Genomic DNA, 24,255 nt, shown 5'->3' with positions numbered 1-24,255 from the left:
ATATATATATAACATGAATGAGCAAGAGAAGTTTTGTGTCGTAGGAAAGAAACGTCACAGGAGGGAATGGTCTACTCGAAGTAACTGCAGGGACATAGAGAAACAGATATAGGGAAAGCCTACAAACATAAATTTGTTCTATCATCTAATTTCTGTTTCTGGAGGGGTGTTTCAATACTTTTGCAGTCAGTTTTCTTTCAATTCCACTTCACAGAAATTGTTAATTTCCCTCATTGTATATTTCAACTTTAGAGGTTCTGTTTGATTCATTTTTGAAAACTGTTTGTGCCATTATATGCATTTAGAAGATTCCGTATAATTTTCTCAAGCTTATTGTTGCTTTATGATCTGCGTCTGAATAATTTCAATACCTCAAACAGGTAGGAGCTTGTTTTCATCATCATATTTTCTTCTGGGTCTTAGTAGTGATGTTTTGCTTCTTAGTGTCTGTGGTGCTATTTTTTATTGTGTTTTGTTTAATTTTTTGGGCCCATATTTGAGAGAATTCACAGAGGCCTAGGTGGAAGAGAGAGGATTTACATTTGACTTTAATTTGTGATTACCAACCCTGCACAGTTTAAGTTAAGCTTTCCACTTAGAGCTTCTGACTATTTTTTAAACATTTTAGGGTAGGTTATATACATTATTCTCCTGGAACTCATAATAATTTCATGTAATTTTCCTAAGAAAAAGGCTATTCACATATGTAACCACTTAGAGTATAGTTATCAAGTTCAAAATTTTTAACATTGATAATGAGCTGCAGTTTGAGAGAATCTATCAACATGGTAGAAGTTGATATTATACTATAGTGTAATAGGTTTAAGAGGGTTATAAACTCAGACCTTCACAAATTGGAATCTCTGCTGAAAGATTTCTGTGTCTTTATTATTCTGAAGGCCAGCGATAAATAGGGCACTGGACAAAAATGGTTATCTAGATGCTTCCTCTCTGTGCCTAGTGTTACATGGTGAGTTTAAGATTTTTCCAGAAAGACAAAAGCTGAGGGATATTAGCACTAGGTCTGCCCTAAGAAAACATTACATGGAATTTTTCAGGTTGAAAGGAAAAGACACTAGACTGTAGCTCAGGGCCATCTGAAAAAATAAATATCTAGGTGAATGTAACTACCTGGGTGAATGTAATAATCCCAGCATAATTGCATTCTCAGTACGTAATGCTACTTTTCATTACTCACAAAATGTAAAATACAAAAGCATAAGCAGTCATCATAAAACTATGTTATTAGGCATAAGATAAATAAATAGGAAATGTTTTAAGAGAAGAATATTGTGGGTGAGACTGAGGGGTGTGGGAGCTAAGATTGCAGATGCTTTTGACGTCAAGTCAGCAGCAATTCAAACTATTGTGTTATAGATTTTGGATATGAAATTTAAACCCCATGGTGACTGCAAAGAGTGTATCTATCATATACAAAGAAAAGTGAATGAGAAGGGGATCAATTTACATCAGTAATATAGATCAATTATACATGAAGGAAGGCAGCATTGGAGGAAATGAGGGACAAAAATGAGTAAAATGTAGAAGAAACTAGTAAGAAAATGACTAAATTATGTCTTGCCTTATCAGTAATTATCTGTATGTAAATGACTTAACTTCTCCAGTTAGAAGACACTGGCAGAAGAGATTAAAAAAAAAAAAAGCATGATCCAACAATATGTTGTTTACATTCAACTATTTGAGAGTATATCCAATTCTCAAATAGATGAATGTGAAAGGATGGAAAAAAATATTCCAAGCAAATCGTAAACAAAGGAAAGCTTGGTTGGCTATCTCAACATCAGATTAAATACCTTTTAACTAAGAATAAGTTGTGAGAGCACAATACTGGACAAATCTGAGTGGAAGTTATACAACACACTCTTGAACAATCAAAGGGTCCAAAAATAAATCATGTCAGAAATCAGGAAATATCTCCAGATGAATGAATTGGAAATTCAATATACCAGTGCATATGGGATGCAGCAAAATCAGTGCTCAGAGGGAAATTTATAGCTATGGATGCCTGTTTTGAAAAATAAGAAAGAAAGATAAAATATCAATAACCTAACTTCACCTCAGGAGGAAATAGGAAATGAAGGGTAAACTCTAACTAAAGCTACTAGAATGAAAGAAATAATAAAGATTGGAATGCTAGAGATAAATGAAATAAAGAATAGAACCAATGAAACTAAAAGTCGGTTCTTGGAAAAGATCAATAAAATTGCAATCATATAGTGAGACTGAATAAGAATAAAAGAGAGATGATGCAAATTACTAAAATCCACAGTGAAATGGAGATACTATTAGATATTACAGAAATTAAAGGATTAATGAATACTTGAACAACTGCATGCCAACTATCTGGATAATTGAGAAGCAAAGGATAAATTCCTAGAAATCCAACTTACCTAAACTGTCTCAGGGAGAAAGAGAAGATTTCAACACACCTATAATATGTAAAGAGACTCATCAGTAGACAGAATCTGCCTATGAAAGAGAGGTCCAGGACCAGACAGCTTCCACAGTGAATTCCATGAAGCATTGAAAGAAGAACTAACTGTGATACTTCCCCAAATCTTCCAAATTGAAGAGGAGGGAACTCTTCCTAATTCATTCTGTGAGGGAAGCATTAATGTGATGTCGAAGCAACATAAAGACATAAAGGACACGACTTTCACTATTACTATTCATCTTTGTTCTGGAATTCCTTGCCAAATTAGTTGGGTGATAGAATGAAATAAGAAGCATCTGAATTGGAAAGCAAGCAGTAAAATCATCCATATTCAGAGAAGATATGATATTTTATATAAAAATACAAAAGCATCCACGAGAAAACTTCTAGAGCTCATAAATGAATTCAGCCAATGCAGGCTACAAGATTAATATGCAAAATTGGTTGTTTTGTATACCAGCAGAGAACATTCATAACAGGAAGTTTCATTCACCACAGCATCCTAAAGAATAAAATACTTATGGATAATTTTTTATTTTGATTTTTTTAAATGCACTTTTATTGAGGTATATTCACACACCATACAGTCCATCCAATGTGTACCATCACTGGCTCCCAGTATCATCACATAGCTGTGCAATCATCAGCATAAGCAATTTTAGAATATTTTCATAACTCCAATAATAATAAGAGGAAGATAAAATAAAAATATGAAAGAAAACCCAAAATATCCCACCCCATTTCCCTCCATATTTTTGATCCCTAGTATTGGTGTGGCACATTTGTTACTACAGATGAAAGAATATTACGGTATTACTGTTAATTGCAATAGGTGCATTTTCTCCCAAATTCCCCAATTGTATTATGTTGTACAGTGCCAGGGAAATGCTGATATAACACAATGAATTATTATACATCCATGAGTAAGTGCAGAACATGAAGATATTTGTGTCTTATGAGAATGCTTACCAAAGAGCAACTTCAGGAGAGCAAATTATGGTAATCTGTGGATGAGTTTAGCCATACTTTGGATGACAGTGAGCTTTTCTTCCAGTTGCCTCTGTCCTTGCCCAATGCACTCATGAACCGAGTAGGCTCACTGGAGGGATAGAAGTTATTCTTGGGCTGAGAGCCATTGGCTTAGACTCACGAAGGCAGATTTGGTTGCAGACACTGCTGAGTTCCTCAGCCTCCAACAGCAGAAGTCAAGGCTGAGCTCCACGTGGAATCTTATCTTTGGAGAATGAGTTAACCACTTGTTGACAGGTTGATAACATTGTAGCACTGCCTTTATGGAAGATGCAACACTTCTGTGCTGATAAATAAAATACTGTAAAAACTATTTAAAATAATATTTCAAATATATCCCTGATCTGCCCTGAAAATAAGATAATGATTGAGCCTCAAAATAAAATATAATATAATAGGGAACCAGTTTGAGTAGGGAAGTTCACATGGAGCTATAATTTATTTTTCCTTCAGCATTTTAGTTTGAAATACTTTCAAACTTAAAAGACCATAGCAAAACTGATAGAAATCCAATCAGACAACTTTACCAACTTCCTGAAGGTGCCCAGATACACAAATTATAAAGAATTTCCCCTTTTTCTATATCATTCTATCTATTCATCTCTCTCTCTCTCTCCTTCTCTCTCTCCCATCCATCTATTTTTTTTTTAAATCTTCATTTTTTTGAGATATATTCACATACCATGCAGTCATACAAAACAAATCGTACTTTCGATTGTTTACAGTACCATTACATAGTGGTACATTCATCACCTAAATCAATCCCTGACACCTTCATTAGCACACACACAAAAATAACAAGAATAATAATTAGAGTGAAAAAGAGCAATTGAAGTAAAAAAGAACACTGGGTACTTTTGTCTGTTGGTTTCCTTCCCCTATTTTTCTACTCATCCATCCATAAACTAGACAAAGTGGAGTGTGGTCCTTATGGCTTTCCCAATCCCATTGTCACCCCACATAAGCTACATTTTTATACAACTGTCTTCGAGATTCATGGGTTCTGGGTTGTAGTTTGATAGTTTCAGGTATCCACCACCAGCTACCCCAATTCTTTAGAACGTAAAAAGGGTTGTCTAAAGTGTGCATAAGAGTGCCCACCAGAGTGACCTCTCGGCTCCTTTTGGAATCTCTCTGCCACTGAAGCTTATTTCATTTCCTTTCACATCCCCCTTTTGGTCAAGAAGATGTTCTCTGTCCCACAATGCCAGGTCTACATTCCTCCCCGGGAGTCGTATTCCACGTTGCCAGGGAGATTCACTCCCATGGGTGTCTGATCCCATGTAGGGGGGAGGGCAGTGATTTCACCTTTCGAGTTGGCTTAGCTAGAGAGACAGGGCCACATCTGAGCAACAAAGAGGCATTTGGGAGGAGGCTCTTAGGCACAACCATAGGGAGGCCTAGCCTCTCCTTTGCAGCAACCGTCTTCCCAAGGGTAAAACCTGTGGTAGAGGGCTCAACCCATCAAACCACCAGTCCCCTATGTCTGTGGTCATGTTAGCAACCATGGATGTGGGGTAGGCGAATACCCCTGCATTCTCCACAGGCTCCTCAAGGGGGCACTACATCTTTTTTTTTTTCCTTGTTTTTCTTTTCTTTTTTTTTTTTTAACTTTCCCTTCTTTTTTAAATCAACTGTATGAAAAAAAAAGTTAAAAAGAAAACAAACATACAATAAAAGAACATTTCAAAGAGACCATAACAAGGGAGTAAGAAAAAGACAACTTTGACTGCATCCATCTATTTTTAAACATTTTAAAGTAGCTATTTATGTTATGCTCCTTGAACACGTAATACTTCCATGTACATTTCCTAAGAAGAGGCTATTCACAAATGTAACCACATATGTAACCCCTTTAAGTACAGTTATCAAGTTAGACTGGAGATAATTGAAATGGAGAAGAGAAAAACAATTGAGTGTACCAATGAAATTAAACCTGTTTCTTCGAATAGTTCAATAACATTGAAAACATTTAGCTAGACTGAAAGAGAAAAAAAAAGCAAGGATGCAAATTACTAAAATCCAAAAGGAAATTGGGGACACTGATACTGATACTGAAAAATAAAAAGTATTATTAGTGAATGGTATGAACAATTTCATGCCAACAATCTAGATAGTCTGGGAGAAGATCCCTAGAAACTCACAAGTTCCCTAAACTGACTGAGGAAGATCACAACAGATATTTAAGAAGTAAAGAGATCTGATCAGTAATCAAAAAACTTCCCAAGAAAGAGAAGTCCAGAACTAGAAACTTTCAGTGTAACATTCAAAGATGAATTGATTCCAACGCTTCTCAAACTTTTCCAAACTGAAGAGGAACAAACTCTTCTTAACTTGTTCTATGAGGTTGCTGTTATTGTGATACCAAAGACACATAAAGATATAATAAGAAAAGCAAACCAAGAACCAATTTCTTTCATGAATATAGATGCAAAATCCTCAACAAAATGCTAGCAAATTGAATCCAACACTATATTAAAATAATTAACCACCACCACCAAGCGGGATGTATCCCAAGATTCAAGGATGCTCTGCATAGGAAAATCTATCAAGGTAAAACACCACATTCACAGAACAATGGGGAAAATTACAAGAAAACCTCAATTGATTCATAAAATGCATTTGACAGTGTCCAATGCCGTTTCACCATAAAAACACCCAGAAAAAGTAGAATAGAATGTAACATCCTCTACCTGATAAAGGACACATACATAAAAACACAGCTAATCTTATAGTGAGTGCTGGAAGAGGGAAGGTCTTCCCCTTGAAGCCTGGAATAACACAGGAATATCTGCTTTCATTGTTGCTATTCAGTATTGTACCAGAAATACTTGACAAAGAAATTAGGCAATAAAATAAAATAAAACACATTGAAACAGCAAATAAAGAAGTAAAATAGACTGTATTCAGAGATGACATGATGATATGGAAATATGAAATCATCCACAAGAAAATTTCAGTAACAAAAAACAGGGAAATGCAAAGCACAAGATTAACAGGCAACAATCAGTTGCGATTTTACACACCAGGAAATAACATTCCTAAGTGGAAATCTTCAAAACATTTCACCCACCCTAGTATTTAAAAGAATACAATACTTGGAATAATTTTAATTACAGAGGTTAAGGACTTATACACTGAAACTACAAAACACTCCTGGAAGATATTAGGAAAGACCTATCTAAAAGACAAGACATCTGATGTTCTTGGATAGGAAAATGAATATTACTAAGATGTCAATAATACCCAAAGTCATTTACAGCTTCAACCCTTATTCATATGGAATTTCACTTCACCAGGGCTGCAGCACTACTTTAGGATATTGCATTTACTTATTTCCATGTCTCTTGGCCTGTTCAGACTGTTCGAGTGGAAGCAAAATATGTTAGTCTTTTCTTCATTCTCAGCCCATAGTTTAGTGCTTACCATTCAGTATTACTGAATAAATATTTATTGAATTACTGAAAACAAATGTATGAGTAAGTTGAACTGATATTGATAATGATGGAGGAGGAAGGAGAAGCAGTGAAATGGGAGGAAATAATGTTGAGAGAGGGCAGCTCCATGAATGAGAGTCAACACCAAAGGAGACAGCTTGGGGATAGAAGATATTGTAATATACCAGAATCTCTCTCTAGAGCCAGTGACAGGGAAGTCATGTGTTGAAGACAATGTCCTGCCTGAATTTTCAGTAGTAAAACGTTTAATATAGGTAATCAGTTTTATATAAAATTATGGGAGTTGTTGGAGGAAGAAGGTGTATGGCAGTCCCTGCCAGATGAAAGCAACTTCTCTTGTGTTTAATGCTCTTGGTGAAAAATCATTTGCCTCATCACAGGCTTTGACCCTGTTGCAAAAGTGTGTCTTAATCAGCTGCAGAAAGAGGTCACATACTGTGCTAGACTCGGCATGTAATTAATTTTCAATAGTGCACATTGCATCTCTGATGTATGACTTTCTCCTGTACTGTCCACAATGTAAGTTAGATGGGGATGTAATAGACATTAGGACTCTTGGATTTTCAAAATTGGGGTATCACTAATCTCTGTGATTATTCCAGTGATGTAATGTTTCTCCTTAAATATTATTTTCATAGGCAGGATCATTTTCAGAAAATTTCCCTTGGCACTTCCGACAATAATATTGTTTACTGACACATCATAAATAGCAATGTGCACAGTTTGAACATTGCCAACCATGATTTTTTTTTGGCTATTTATCCCATAAGTGAAGAAGTAATGTCATAACTTTAAGATCAACTGTGTTCTTTGCAAGGTAAACTAAGGTGGATGCTTCATTTATCACCTGACCTCAGAGCCCTTGCTTTGTTTGGCAAGCCCAAGTGCCATTTTGGGATCTGTAATTATCTGAGAAAGTGTCCAATTGTGAAGAAATGATATATTCATTTTTTTTTTTTTTACTCATTTCACTTTCTTTGTCAATGGTATGAATTCATCTTATTTTGTAACTCACTAACCCACAGGATCAGACTGTTTTTGGTCATACCACACAAGAATTGCAGTTGTCAGAGAAAAGATTCTATTCTTGTAGTCCTAGATAATTTCTGGTTTTTGATTGTGCAAAATCTGAGAATTATAAATCCTCAAATTGTCATTTTTGGGGAAATCTCTCTAATGAATTTAAAGCCCCATTTTATTCCACATTCCTTGAATTATGATTCCCAAGAAACTCATTTATCACATGAACCAGTCACTTTTCCAAAATATTCCCTATGCTGTCTTATGGGGTTCCTGAAAACAATGTTTTGTCAATTAGTGTCATACATTACACCAGTGGTGTGAATTTATCCATTGGAAATAGTGATCTTGTTGTTTTCACACACAAAAAGTTCATATATCAATTCCTAAATTCCTAACCTGGAAGATCTGTGCTTTTGCAATCAGTTCTTGTATCAAATAGTTTACCTGTGTGGCTTTTTTTCTTTAAGCAGAACTCTCTTTCTGAAAAAAAAAAAACAAAAAAAAACAACTCCCTTTAAGGATGTTGAGAAGAAATTTAGTAAGCATTGTAACACTTAAGTAACATTGTTGAGAAGCTAGAGGTATGTCTCTCAAGTAATTGGCAGTGTAGATAACACTGAGAATCAGGGCAGCCAGAAACATTATACTTCCTCTATCATCAGGAACATTGTCTAATCAAGAAAATGCCACTAAGATTGTTGGCTCCACAGATACACTGCATTTATGGCAATCTAGGTAGTAATATGCTCTTGCCATAAGTATTGCTTATATATGAATATTTGCATAATATATAGTGATCTTACTCAACAACAAAAAGACAACCATCCAAATTAAAAATGGGCCAAAGACATGGATAAACACTTTTCCAAGGAGGAAATACAAATGCTTAGGAATAATTTTATCTGAAGCAGTGAGAGATGAAGATACTGAAATGTACAAAACACTGCTGAAGGAAATTAGGGAAGACCTAAGTAAATGGCAAGACAAATGTTTTCTTGGCTAGAAAGGATTAATATTATTAAGCACCAGGCCTGCAGGACCACACTTGGGTATTGCATTTATTTATTTACATATCTCTTGGTGTGTTTAGGCTGTTTGAGGAGAAGCACAATAACTTACTCTTCTCAATTATCAGACAATAATTTGGTGCTTACCATGCAGTATGCTGAAGAAGTATTTCTTTCATGACTTAAAAAACTAATGTGGGAGGCGGGGCAAGATGGCAGACTGGTGAGCTGTAAGTTTTAGTTACTCCTCCAGGAAAGTAGGTAAAAAGCCAGGAACTGCGTGGACTGGACACCACAGAGCAATCTGTCTTTGGGCATACTTCATACAACACTCATGAAAACGTGGAACTGCTGAGATCAGCGAAATCTGTAAGTTTTTGCGGCCAGGGGACCCGCGCCCCTCCCTGCCAGGCTCAGCCCCGGGGGAGGAGGGGCTGTCAGCTCCGGGAAGGAGAAGGGAGAACTGCAGTGGCTGCTCTTATCGAAAACTCATTCTACTGATTCAAACTCCAACCATAGATAGACTGAGACCAGACACCAGAGACTCTGAGAGCAGCCAGCCCAGCAGAGAGGAGACAGGCATAGAAAAAAAACAACACGAAAAACTCCAAAATAAAAGCAGAGGATTTTTGGAGTTCTGGTGAACACAGAAAGGGGAAGGGTGGAGCTCAGGCCTTGAGGCGCATATGCAAATCCCGAAGCAAAGCTGATCTCTCTGCCCTGTGCACCTTTCCTTAATGGCCCTGGTTGCTTTGTCTATTAGCATTTCAATAACCCATTAGATCTCTGAGGAGGGCCGTTTTTTTTTGTTTGTTTTTTTTTTTTTAAATCCTTTTTGCTTTTTCTAAAACAATTACTCTAAGAAGCTCAATACAGAAAGCTTCAAAGAATTGCAATTTGGGCACGTCAAGTCAAGAGCAGAACTAAGAGAGCTCTGAGACAAAAGGCAATAATCCAGTGGCTGAGAAAATTCACTAAACAACACAACTTCCCAAGAAAAGGGGGGTGTCCGCTCACAGCCACCATCCTGGTGGACAGGAAACACTCCTGCCCATCGCCAGCCCCATAGCCCAGAGCTGCCCCAGACAACCCAGTGTGACAGAAGGGCTTCAAATAACAGGCACACACCACAAAACTGGGCGTGGACATTAGCCTTCCCTGCAACCTCAGCTGAATGTCCCAGAGCTGGGAAGGTGGAGCAGTGTGAATTAACAAAGCCCCATTCAGCCATCATTTGAGCAGACTGGGAGCCTCCCTACACAGCCCAGCAGCCCAGAACTGCCCTGGGGGGACAGCACTCACCTGTGACATAGCACAGTCATCCCTCAACAGAGGACCCGGGGTACACAGCCTGGAAGAGGGGCCCACTTGCAAGTCTCAGGAGCCATACGCCAATACCAAAGACTTGTGGGTCAGTGGCAGAGACAAACTGTGGCAGGACTGAACTGAAGGATTAGACTATTGCAGCAGCTTTAAAACTCTAGGATCATCAGGGAGATTTGATTGTTAGGGCCACCCCCCCTCCCCGACTGCCCAGAAACACACCCCACATACAGGGCAGGCAACACCAACTACACACGCAAGCTTGGTACACCAATTGGGCCCCACAAGACTCACTCACCCACTCACCAAAAAGGCTAAGCAGGGGAGATCTGGCTTGTGGAGAACAGGTGGCTCATGGACGCCACCTGCTGGTTAGTTAGAGAAAGTGTACTCCACGAAGCTGTAGATCTGATAAATTAGAGATAAGGACTTCAATAGGTCTACAAACCCTAAAAGAACCCTATCAAGTTCAGCAAATGCCAAGAGGCCAAAAACAACAGAAAATTATAAAGCATATGAAAAAACAGAGGATATGGATAACCCAAGCCCAAGCACCCAAATCAAAAGACCAGAAGAGACACAGCACCTAGAGCAGCTACTCAAAGAACTAAAGATGAACAATGAGACCATAGTACGGGATATGAAGGAAATCAAGAAGACCCTAGAAGAGCATAAAGAAGACATTGCAAGACTAAATAAAAAAATGGATGATCTTATGGAAATTAAAGAAACTGTTGACCAAATTAAAAAGATTCTGGACACTCATAGTACAAGACTAGAGGAAGTTGAACAACGAATCAGTGACCTGGAAGATGACAGAATGGAAAATGAAAGCATAAAAGAAAGAATGGGGAAAAAAATTGAAAAACTCGAAATGGACCTCATGGATATGATAGATAATATGAAACGTCCGAATATAAGACTCATTGGTGTCCCTGAAGGGGAAGAAAAGGGTAAAGGTCTAGGAAGAGTATTCAAAGAAATTGTTGGGGAAAACTTCCCAAATCTTCTAAACAACATAAATACGCAAATCATAAATGCTCAGCGAACTCCAAATAGAATAAATCCAAATAAACCCACTCTGAGACATATACTGATCACACTGTCAAACACAGAAGAGAAGGAGCAAGTTCTGAAAGCAGCAAGAGAAAAGCAATTCACCACATACAAAGGAAACAGCATAAGACTAAGTAGTGACTACTCAGCAGCCACCATGGAGGCGAGAAGGCAGTGGCACAATATATTTAAAATTCTGAGTGAGAGGAATTTCCAGCCAAGAATACTTTATCCAGCAAAGCTCTCCTTCAAATTTGAGGGAGAGCTTAAATTTTTCACAGACAAAGAAATGCTGAGAGAATTTGCTAACAAGAGACCTGCCCTACTGGAGATACTAAAGGGAGCCCTACAGACAGAGAAACAAAGACAGGACAGAGAGACTTGGAAAAAGGTTCAGTACTAAAGAGATTCGGTATGGGTACAATAAAGGATATTAATAGAGAGAGGGAAAAATATGGCAAACATAAACCAAAGGATAAGATGGCCGATTCAAGAAATGCCTTCACGGTTTTAACGTTGAATGTAAATGGATTAAACTCCCCAATTAAAAGATATAGATTCGCAGAATGGATCAAAAAAAATGAACCATCAATATGTTGCATACAAGAGACTCATCTTAGACACAGGGACACAAAGAAACTGAAAGTGAAAGGATGGAAAAAAATATTTCATGCAAGCTACAGCCAAAAGAAAGCAGGTGTAGCAATATTAATCTCAGATAAAATAGACTTCAAATGCAGGGATGTTTTGAGAGACAAAGAAGGCCACTACATACTAATAAAAGGGGCAATTCAGCAAGAAGAAATAACAATCGTAAATGTCTATGCACCCAATCAAGGTGCCACAAAATACATGAGAGAAACACTGGCAAAACTAAAGGAAGCAATTGATGTTTCCACAATAATTGTGGGAGACTTCAACACATCACTCTCTCCTATAGATAGATCAACCAGACAGAAGACCAATAAGGAAATTGAAAACCTAAACAATCTGATAAATGAATTAGATTTAACAGACATATACAGGACATTACATCCCAAATCACCAGGATACACATACTTTTCTAGTGCTCATGGAACTTTCTCCAGAATAGATCATATGCTGGGACATAAAACAAGCCTCAATAAATTTAAAAAGATTGAAATTATTCAAAGCACATTCTCTGACCACAATGGAATACAATTAGAAGTCAATAACCATCAGAGACTTAGAAAATTCACAAATACCTGGAGGTTAAACAACACACTCCTAAACAATCAGTGGGTTACAGAAGAAATAACAAGAGAAATTGCTAAATATATAGAGACGAATGAAAATGAGAACACAACATACCAAAACCTATGGGATGCAGCAAAAGCAGTGCTGAGGGGGAAATTTATAGCACTAAACGCATATATTAAAAAGGAAGAAAGAGCCAAAATCAAAGAACTAATGGATCAACTGAAGAAGCTAGAAAATGAACAGCAAACCAATCCTAAACCAAGTACAAGAAAAGAAATAACAAGGATTAAAGCAGAAATAAATGACATAGAGAACAAAAAAACAATAGAGAGGATAAATTTCACCAAAAGTTGGTTCTTTGAGAAGATCAACAAGATTGACAAGCCCCTAGCTAGACTGACAAAATCAAAAAGAGAGAAGACCCATATAAACAAAATAATGAATGAAAAAGGTGACATAACTGCAGATCCTGAAGAAATTAAAAAAATTATAAGAGGATATTATGAACAACTGTATGGCAACAAACTGGATAATGTAGAAGAAATGGACAATTTCCTGGAAACATATGAACAACCTAGACTGACCACAGAAGAAATAGAAGACCTCAACCAACCCATCACAAGCAAAGAGATCCAATCAGTCATCAAAAATCTTCCCGCAAATAAATGTCCAGGGCCAGATGGCTTCACAGGGGAATTCTACCAAACTTTCCAGAAAGAACTGATACCAATCTTACTCAAACTCTTTCAAAACATTGAAAAAAATGGAACACTACCTAACTCATTTTATGAAGCTAACATCAATCTAATACCAAAACCAGGCAAAGATGCTACAAAAAAGGAAAACTACCGGCCAATCTCCCTAATGAATATAGATGCAAAAATCCTCAACAAAATACTTGCAAATCGAATCCAAAGACACATTAAAAAAATCATACACCATGACCAAGTGGGGTTCATTCCAGTCATGCAAGGATGGTTCAACATAAGAAAAACAATCAATGTATTACAACACATTAAAAACTGGAAAGGGAAAAATCAATTGATCATCTCAATAGATGCTGAAAAAGCATTTGACAAAATCCAACATCCCTTTTTGATCAAAACACTTCAAAAGGTAGGAATTGAAGGAAACTTCCTCAACATGATAAAGAGCATATATGAAAAACACACAGCCAGTATAGTACTCAATGGTGAGAGACTGAAAGCCTTCCCTCTAAGATCAGGAACAAGACAAGGATGCCCGCTGTCACCACTGTTATTCAACATTGTGCTGGAAGTGCTAGCCAGGGCAATCCGGCAAGACAAAGAAATAAAAGGCATCCAAATTGGAAAAGAAGAAGTAAAACTGTCATTGTTTGCAGATGATATGATCTTATATTTAGAAAACCCTGAGAAATCAACGATACACCTACTAGAGCTAATAAACAAATTTAGCAAAGTAGCGGGATACAAGATTAATGCACATAAGTCAGTAATGTTTCTATATGCTAGAAATGAACAAACTGAAGAGACACTCAAGAAAAAGATACCATTTTCAATAGCAACTAAAAAAATCAAGTACCTAGGAATAAACTTAACCAAAGATGTAAAAGACCTATACAAAGAAAACTACATAACTCTACTAAAAGAAATAGAAGGGGACCTTAAAAGATGGAAAAATATTCCATGTTCATGGATAGGAAGACTAAATGTCATTAAGATGTCAATTCTACCCAAACTCATCTACAGATTCAATGCAATCCCAATCAAAATTCCAACAACCTACTTTGCAGACTTGGAAAAGCTAGTTATCAAATTTATTTGGAAAGGGAAGATGCCTCGAATTGCTAAAGACACTCTAAAAAAGAAAAAGGAAGTGGGAGGACTTACACTCCCTGACTTTGAAGCTTATTATAAAGCCACAGTTGCCAAAACAGCATGGTACTGGCACAAAGATAGACATATAGATCAATGGAATCGAATTGAGAATTCAGAGATAGACCCTCAGATCTATGGCCGACTGATCTTTGATAAGGCCCCCAAAGTCACCGAACTGAGCCATAATGGTCTTTTCAACAAATGGGGCTGGGAGAGTTGGATATCCATATCCAAAAGAATGAAAGAGGACCCCTACCTCACCCCCTACACAAAAATTAACTCAAAATGGACCAAAGATCTCAATATAAAAGAAAGTACCATTAAACTCCTAGAAGATAATGTAGGAAAACATCTTCAAGACCTTGTATTAGGAGGCCACTTCCTAGACTTTACACCCAAAGCACAAGCAACAAAAGAGAAAATAGATAAATGGGAACTCCTCAAGCTTAGAAGTTTCTGCACCTCAAAGGAATTTCTCAAAAAGGTAAAGAGGCAGCCAACTCAATGGGAAAAAATTTTTGGAAACCATGTATCTGACAAAAGACTGATATCTTGCATATACAAAGAAATCCTACAACTCTATGACAATAGTACAGACAGCCCAATTATAAAATGGGCAAAAGATGTGAAAAGACAGTTCTCTGAAGAGGAAATACAAATGGCCAAGAAACACATGAAAAAATGTTCAGCTTCACTAGCTATTAGAGAGATGCAAATTAAGACCACAATGAGATACCATCTAACACCGGTTAGAATGGCTGCCATTAAACAAACAGGAAACTACAAATGCTGGAGGGGATGTGGAGAAATTGGAACTCTTATTCATTGTTGGTGGGACTGTATAATGGTTCAGCCACTCTGGAAGTCAGTCTGGCAGTTCCTTAGAAAACTAGATATAGAGCTACCATTCGATCCAGCTATTGCACTTCTCGGTATATACCCGGAAGATCGGAAAGCAGTGACACGAACAGATATCTGCACGCCAATGTTCATAGCAGCATTATTCACAATTGCCAAGAGATGGAAACAACCCAAATGTCCTTCAACAGATGAGTGGATAAATAAAATGTGGTATATACACACGATGGAATACTACGCGGCAGTAAGAAGGAACGATCTCGTGAAACATATGACAACATGGATGAACCTTGAAGACATAATGCTGAGCGAAATAAGCCAGGCACAAAAAGAGAAATATTATATGCTACCACTAATGTGAACTTTGAAAAATGTAAAACAAATGGTTTATAATGTAGAATGTAGGGGAACTAGCATTAGAGAGCAATTAAGGAAGGGGGAACAATAATCCAAGAAGAACAGATAAGCTATTTAACGTTCTGGGGATGCCCAGAAATGACTATGGTCTGTTAATTTCTGATGGATGTAGTAGGAACAAGTTCACTGAAATGTTGCTATATTATGTAACTTTCTTGGGGTAAAGTAGGAACATGTTGGAAGTTAAGCAGTTATCTTAGGTTAGTTGTCTTTTTCTTACTCCCTTGTTATGGTCTCTTTGAAATGTTCTTTTATTGTATGTTTGTTTTCTTTTTAACTTTTTTTTTCATACAGTTGATTTAAAAAAGAAGGGAAAGTTAAAAAAAAAAAAAAAAAGAAAAAAGACAAACAAGGAAAAAAAAAAAAAAGATGTAGTGCCCCCTTGAGGAGCCTGTGGAGAATGCAGGGGTATTCGCCTACCCCACCTCCATGGTTGCTAACATGACCACAGACATAGGGGACTGGTAGTTTGATGGGTTGAGCCCTCTACCATAAGTTTTACCCTTGGGAAGACGGTTGCTGCAAAGGAGAAGGTAGGCCTCCCTGTATTTGTGCCTAAGAGTCTCCTCCTGAATGCCTCTTTGTTGCTCAGATGTGGCCCTCTCTCTCTGGCTAAGCCAACTTGAAAGGTGAAATCACTGCCCTCCCCCCTATGTGGGATCAGACACCCAGGGAAGTGAATCTCCCTGGCAACGTGGAATATGACTCCCGGGGAGGAATGTAGACCCGGCATCGTGGGATGGAGAACATCTTCTTGACCAAAAGGGGGATGTGAAAGGAAATGAAATAAGCTTCAGTGGCAGAGAGATTCCAAAACGAGCCGAGAGATCACTCTGGTGGGCACTCTTACGCACACTTTAGACAACCTTTTTTAGGTTCTAAAGAATTGGGGTAGCTGGTGGTGGATACCTGAAACTATTAAACTACAACCCAGAACCCATGAATCTCGAAGACAGTTGTATAAAAATGTAGCTTATGAGGGGTGACAGTGGGATTGGGAATGCCATAAGGACCAAACTCCACTTTGTCTAGTTTATGGATGGATGTGTAGAAAAGTAGGGGAAGGAAACAAACAGACAAAGGTACCCAGTGTTCTTTTTACTTCAATTGCTCTTTTTCACTCTAATTATTATTCTTGTTATTTTTGTGTGTGTGCTAATGAAGGTGTCAGGGATTGATTTAGGTGATGAATGTACAACTATGTAATGGTACTGTAAACAATCGAAAGTACAATTTGTTTTGTATGACTGCATGGTATGTGAATATATCTCAATAAAATGATGATTAAAAAAAAAAAAACTAATGTGAAGAGAGTTGGACAGATATTGCTAATGATGGGGGAGAAAGGAGAAGTAGAGGAACAATAGGAAATAATGTTGAGGGAGGGCATTCCCGTGAATGAGATACACAGGAGGAGACAGATTAGACAGAAGACATTTTAGTGCACCCAGAATCTCTCTCCAGGATCAGTGATACAGACATCATCATGAGAAAACTTGTGGTACCAGAGTAAACACCTAAAGAGAGGTGACTCCTGGGAGGAAGGAGTCCACTGAGATAAGAGGTGAACATGAAGCTCCAAGCTGTCTCCAAAGGGTCAAAAGTTGCACAAAATTTCATTGCATTTTTTTTCTTGTCTCTGGTGAACTAAATATCTCCAGGAGTAGAGAGACAAAAGAATAATCATTCATGGCACTCAAGGGAATGAAATCCCTACAGTCATGGGAATTCTAAATGCTCCAACTACTCTATCTCACCTACTTGACTAACCTCTGGTGAGGAGGAAACACAATTGTGCCTTCTAGAGACCTCATGAATAGTGCCATCTCCCTGCCCTTCCTGGGAGCAGAGCTTCCAACTTCATCCTTCATTCAAGGAAGAATCTGCCTCGGTGATCAGACCCCTCTTTGATAATTTCTGGATGAGTCACAGAATCTTTACCAGAGCAGGGGGAAAGTATTTTGAGGACAGAAACCAAGATATTGGTTGTATCTTTTTGGGCATCAACAGGGAAAACCCATAAAGGGAGCTTTATCGTACATGTCCTACCTAGTGAAAAAGCTAGAGATGAGTCACTGCAATATCCTGAGGTGACACTAAAATCCTGGTGAGGTGGGTTCCCTGTGCTTCACCTATTCAACCCTCCTCCCCACTACAAAATCCACTGGCAGCCAGTGACCATTCAATTGTCTTTATTTTTTGCCTAATTTACAAGTTAATATAATTTATATTATGATCATGTAGCATGTTTAGACTGGTTTCTTTCAATTAGCCACAATCACTTAAGAGTCATCCTTGTCCTTTTTGGCTGGATGGATTATTTCCTTTTAGCACTGAGTAATATTCCACTGTATAGATATAGCAGAGTGTGTTCATCTGTTCACCTACTGAAGTACATCTTGGTTGCATTCAGATTTGGGAGATTACAAATAAAGCTGCTATAAATATTCTTTGTTGGTTTTTGTGTGGACTTAAGTTTTCAAACAATTTTACCTAAGAGTAAAATTGCTAGATTGTGGTAAGAATCTGTCAAACTGTCTTAGGTTCAGATCTTTTGCCCATTTTAAATTGGGGGTAACGAAGTCTGTGTATATTGGGATACAAATCATTTATCTGATATGACTATGCAAATATTTTACTTGAAATCGGTGGACTTTTCATTCCCTTATGAACGTTTTTCACAGAAAAGTGGTTTTATATTTGAATAAAATAAAACTTATGAAATTCCTTCCCTCATGTGTCCTGCCTTGGGTGCTACATCTAAAGGTTCATCACCAAACCACCCCAGATGTTCCTGTAAGTTTTATTCTAGAAGCTTTATATTTTACATTTTAGGTTTAAGCATAGGATTTATCTTGAGTTAATTTTTGTGAAAGGCATAAAATCTGTGTGTAAGCTCCTTTTGAGTTTTGCATGTGTGTGTCCCATTGTTCCAACAATATTTGTTGAAAAGACCATACTTTTTCCATTGAATTGCCCTTGCTTCTTTGTCAAAGATCAATTGAGTGCATTAGTGTAGGTCTACTTCTGGGCTCTCCAATATTAACCTGTGTGTCTATTTCACCAAATCAGCAGTGTTTGGTTATTGTGTCTCTGTAGGTAGACTTTGAAATCAGGTAGTATTGGTCTTTCAACTTCTTACTTCTTTCTCGGAATTGTTTAGGCTATCGAGGTGTTTTTCCTTTCTGTAGAAGCTTGAGAATAATTTTTCAAAAGCTACAAAAGAACTTGCTGGCATTAAGAATGGGATTGAGTTGAATGTATAGATCAGTTTGGGAAGAGATGATATCTTTACAATATTAGATCTTCCTACTCGTTAAGATGGATTTATTTGATTGTATATTTTTAACTTTTTATTGTAGTAACATATATGCAACTCAAAATTTGTCATTAAACCATTTTCAGAGGTATAACCTGGTAATATTAATTCCATTCAAAATATGTGCTTCCATCACCAATATGCTTTATTCCAGCTTTTTATCACTGGGTTCAAAATGGCTGGTCAAAATGATTGTCAGATATAATAAAGTCTAAGAGCTTTTGTAGAAGAGCTTATTGCCTTGGGAAAATGTTTACAGTTATGAAGAAGCATGGCTACTCAACAACAGCATAAAGGAGAACCAGGAGCAGTTGGTTTCCATGGTATTGTCAGATATTGTGCCCTAGATATGTCTGTATAAAATAAGGAATAATTAATTAAATCTGTTTACCATAGAAATGACAGCATTTGAGTTAATTTGCTGATCACTGCTCATGGTCAAATATTCATTGTTCTGAGTTCTTTTCCAGCAGTTTCATCAGCTACATGGAGCCAGAAAACCAAACAGGTGTTTCAGAATTTATCCTCCTTGGACTGTCAGAAGATACAGAAGTGCAGTCGCTCCTCTTTTGGCTGTTTCTGGTGATGTACCTGGTCACTTTCTTTGGAAACTTGCTCATCATCCTGGCCATATTCTCTGACTCCCACCTCCACACACCCATGTACTTCTTCCTCTCTAATCTGTCTTTTACAGATACGTGTTTTATCTCCAACACTATCCCAAAGATGCTGTTGAACATCCAGACAAAGAGTAAAATCATAACCTACGAAAACTGCCTCACCCAGATGTGCTTTTTCATTCTTTTTGGAGAACTGGACAACTTTCTCTTGGCTGTGATGGCCTATGACCGCTTCGTGGCCATCTGTCACCCCCTGCACTACACGGTCATCATGAACCCCCGGCTCTGTTGCCTCCTGCTGCTGGCTTGCTGGTTATTGAGTATTCTGGTTTCTCTTTTACTTGTCTTAATGGTTTTGCAATTGTCTTTTTGTACCGAGTTGGAAATCCCCCACTTTTTCTGTGAACTTGATCAAGTAGTCCACCTTGCTTGTTCATACACCTTCCTTAATGACCTAATGATGAATTTTGCAACTGGAATCTTGGCAGCTATTCCCCTCATTGGTATCCTTCTCTCTTACTCTAAGATTATATCCTCAATTTTGAGAGTTTCATCCATTGGGGGCAAGTGTAAAGCATTTTCCAACTGTGGGTCTCACCTCTCTGTAGTGTCCCTGTTTTATGGTACAGTTCTTGGAGTATATCTTAGTTCTGCTTCTACTCAAAACTCAAGGACAAGTGCAATAGCTTCAGTGACATACACAGTTGTCACACCCATGCTGAACCCCTTTATCTATAGTCTTCGAAACAAGGACATAAAACATGCCTTAAAAAAACTCTTCAGCTGAGAATCATTCTCTTGCTAAAAGGATCCTTTGCTCAAGTTTAGAAATTTGCTTATGATTAAGAGAGTTTAAATATAGGGGCTCTATCTAGATACTCTTGTGGAATTTAATCTGCTTTTGCCTAATTTCTAGAATTTAATCTTTTTGCCCCTCATCCATCAAAAACCCCTGAATCTTCTCTGTTTTCTTTTTTCTTTTTTAATGTAATATTATTGAAATATATTCACATACCATACAATCATCCAAAGTGTAAAACAGTTGTTCATATTGCCATCATATATTTGTGTATTCAATACCACAATCGATTTTTGCACATTTTTATCACTACAAAAGGTAAAAAATAAAAATGGAAATAAGAATAAAAATAAAAATAAAAGTAAAAGAGAACACTCAAAGTATCTCATACCCCTCCTCCCCCATTTACATTTTTTAAATGAAATATATTTGCATACCATACAGTCATCCAGACTGTAAAACAATTGTTCACAATATTATCATATAGTTGTGCATTCTTCACCACAGTTATTTTTTAACATTTTCATTACTCCAAAATACAAAAATTAGAATAAAAATAGAAATTGAAAGAACACTCAAAACGTCCCACTTCCCCCACCTCCATATTACTCATTTACTTTTTGTCCCCATTTTTTCTGCTTATTTGTCTATATGCTAAGTACAGGGAGTTTGAGCCATAAGGTTTTCACAATCACATGGTCACATCATATAATCTATATAGTTATAAATGCACCTTCAAGAATCAAGGATACTGGAATGCAATTTAACTATTTCAGATATTTCCTTCTAACTATTCTAATAAACTAAAAACTAAAAAGGGATATCTGTGTAATACATAAGAGTCACCTCCAGAATGAACTGTTGACTCCATTTGAAATCTATCAGCCAGTGAAACTTTATTTTACTTCAATTTTCCTCTACTTTTTGGTCCAAAAGTCTTTCTCAACCACACGATGCATGGTCCAGTCTCATCCCTGGGAGTCATGTCCCATGTTGCCAGGGAGATTTACATCCCTGGGCGTCATGTCCCACATAGAATGGAGGGAGATAAATTTGCCTGTTGAGTTGGCTTATCTAGAGAGAGGTCACATCTGAGCAACAAAAGAGGCACTCAGGGGGTGACTCTTAGGCACAATTGTAAATAGGCTTAGCCTCTCTTTTGCAGTAACAAGCTTCATAAGGGCAAGCCCCAAGATTGAGGGCTCAGCCTACTAAGCTGGTGGTCCACAATACTTGTGAGAATATCAGGAATTCCCCAGCTGGGGAAGTTTAATATATCCACATTTTCCCACAGTCCTGCAATGGGGCTTTGTACATACTGTTTATTCTCTGCCCAGATTACTGTGGGTTATTTAGGGGCTTCATGCTAACCTGTACAAACAACAAGGTCTCATTCCCTAGTCATAGTTCCATGTAATCATGGCATTTGGGTGAACTGACCATACAAGTCAAATTATATATTGCTGCAGAAAATACATATTTTCCACCATATAACCATCTATTCCCTTGATCCCACACAGAAATCAAAGTTCCAAAACATGGTTAGTAACATCCTGTACCCTTTAGTCTGATCTACCCCAATCCCAACAAAGTTCATTTTGTTCACATCTCCACTCAAGGTCTGATCTCCTTTTCAGTCTCTCTAGCAGTTGATTCTTGGGGCAATGCCGACACTCACAGCTGCCAAACCCTGAGCCCCAGTCCCAGGTGCCACAGAGACACTGAAGATACAGGGACTTACCATGTCATACACAAAGAGCTCAGAATCTCAACAATTTAGAAATAACTGTTACAACTCATGAATAAATCTGACTTCTCTAGGAGCTTACAATCTAGGAACCTCCACACAAGCATTCCCCTGATAGCCCATGCTCCCAGATTCAATTCTCAGGGTTTACACACTGTTATTAGTTCACATTAGTTAAGCTTTATAATGTTTGTCCTTTCAATTCTGGTTTACTTCACTCAACCTACTGTCCTCATGGTCCATTCTCCTCATTGCATACCTCATAACTTTATTTTTCTTGCTGCTTCCTCATGGAAAGACATTCTTATATTTGTACATTTAATCACACATGTTGACCACTCTAAGTTTCACTAAATTATACAGTCCCAGTCTTTATATTCTATCTTTCCTTCTGGTATCCTACAACCTCTAACCTTCCTCTTTCAACTGCATTCATAGTCATCTTTTTTCAGTGTGCTTACAATATGGTGCTACCATCACACAATATTGTGCTATCCATTTCTAGATCTACACAATCAATCCTCTAGAACATTTTATATGACTTCAACATCAAATGTCCAATTTCTACCCTCTTTCTATCTCCTGGTATCTTCATTTCTACACTCCTCTCCAAACCCCTCTCTCCTGTCTTTTCCTGTCTGTCTGTAGCACTCCCTTCAGTGTTACCTGTAGAGGAAATCAGCTATTCATGAATGCTATCAGTGTCTGTTTATCTGTAAGCATTTTAAACTCTCCCTCATTTTTGAAGGACAGTTTTGCCAGATATAAGATTGTTGGTTGGCAGTTATTCTCTTTCAGTATCTTGAACATGTCATACCACTGCCTTCTCACCTCCATGGTTTCTGTTGAGAGATCTGCATTTTGTCTGACTGAGCTTCCCTTGTATCTGATGGATTGCTTTTCTCTTGCTGCTTTCAGAAGTCTCTCTTTGTCTTTGACATTTGAAAATGTGATTAGTAAGTGTCTTGCAATAGGTTTATTTGGATCAATTCTGTTTGGGGTTCCCTGTGCCTCTTGGACCTGTAATTTTATGTTTTTCATAAGAGTTGGGAAATTTTCATTAATTCCTCTATTATTCCTTTTGCTATTTTTTCCTTCTCTTTTCGTCTGGGACACCTATAACAAATAAATTCATGTGCTTCATGTTGTCTTTCAGTTTCCTAAGACTCTCTCATATTTTTCCAGTCTTTCTCTATCTGTTCTTTTGAGTGCAGGATTTCAGATGTCTTGACCTCCATCTCTTTGATCTTTCCTTCTGCCTTTCTAAGTCTGCTGTTCTATTTCTTCATTGTGTTTTTCATCTCTTCCCTTGTGTCTTTCATTTCCTTAAGTTCTGCCATTTGTTTTTCAAGCTTACAAATTGTTATGATCACCCAGTGTCTTCTTTATATCCTTTATCTCTTTTGTCACATTCTCTCTCAGTTTGTTGACTTAAGAGATTTGTTGAACATCTATAATTAGTTGTTTCAATTCCTGAATTTCAGTTGAAATGTTAGTTTCTTCCTTTGACTGGGCCATATTTTTCTATTTCCTGATGTGGCTCATTATTATTATGCTGTGTTGACATGTGGATTTCTTGATTGGTCTATTCTGGAGGCTGCTTTCTGTCTTCTGCATAAGGTTTTTTTGTTTGGTAACTTTGATCTCTATCTTTTCTTTGTTTCTCTCCCTGGCTAGTTGTTAGATTGGTTCTGCACCACCCCACCCAGTCTTCTCTCGAAAATCAGGTGCCCACCATGGCCTGCCACATTGATGGGAGGTAGGCACTGGGCACCCAGCAAGCTCACTGTGAGTGGTAATACAAATCTGCTGGCTTCCAGGGGTGCTCTGTTTTCCACCAGCTAGCAAGACCTGGTTTTGTTTTGGTCCCCTGCTTTAACAGTTCAGTCTTCCCTATTTCTCAGCCCAAATAGGGCTGGGTTTCCATACAGGGCATATAGACTAGCTTCTGTGTTTCTGTGCCAGTTTGGGTATATTATGTCTCCCAGAAAAAGCCATGTTCTTCAATGCAGTCTTGTGGAGGCATATGTTGCAGAGTTGGTTAGGTTGGGAACTTTTGATTGT

The 24,255-nt window shown here is 37.7% G+C and overlaps 1 protein-coding gene across 1 annotated transcript in view; it reads left to right on the top strand.

The window, feature by feature from the left end:
• LOC119520498 (olfactory receptor 7A17-like) overlaps positions 1-20,432 on the top strand; it is a 41,358-nt gene extending 20,926 nt beyond the window's left edge. Inside the window, exon 2 of the mRNA XM_037818399.1 lies at positions 19,496-20,432. Within this exon, the coding sequence (XP_037674327.1) occupies positions 19,512-20,432 (921 nt within the window). The 5' untranslated portion in view covers positions 19,496-19,511. The remainder of the gene's footprint in view (positions 1-19,495) is intronic.
• Positions 20,433-24,255: the final 3,823 nt, after the last annotated feature.

This window comes from Choloepus didactylus, chromosome 25 (assembly GCF_015220235.1).
Source record: "Choloepus didactylus isolate mChoDid1 chromosome 25, mChoDid1.pri, whole genome shotgun sequence".
Classification (NCBI taxonomy): domain Eukaryota; kingdom Metazoa; phylum Chordata; class Mammalia; order Pilosa; family Megalonychidae; genus Choloepus; species Choloepus didactylus.
This window is presented reverse-complemented; position numbering and strand designations above follow the sequence as displayed.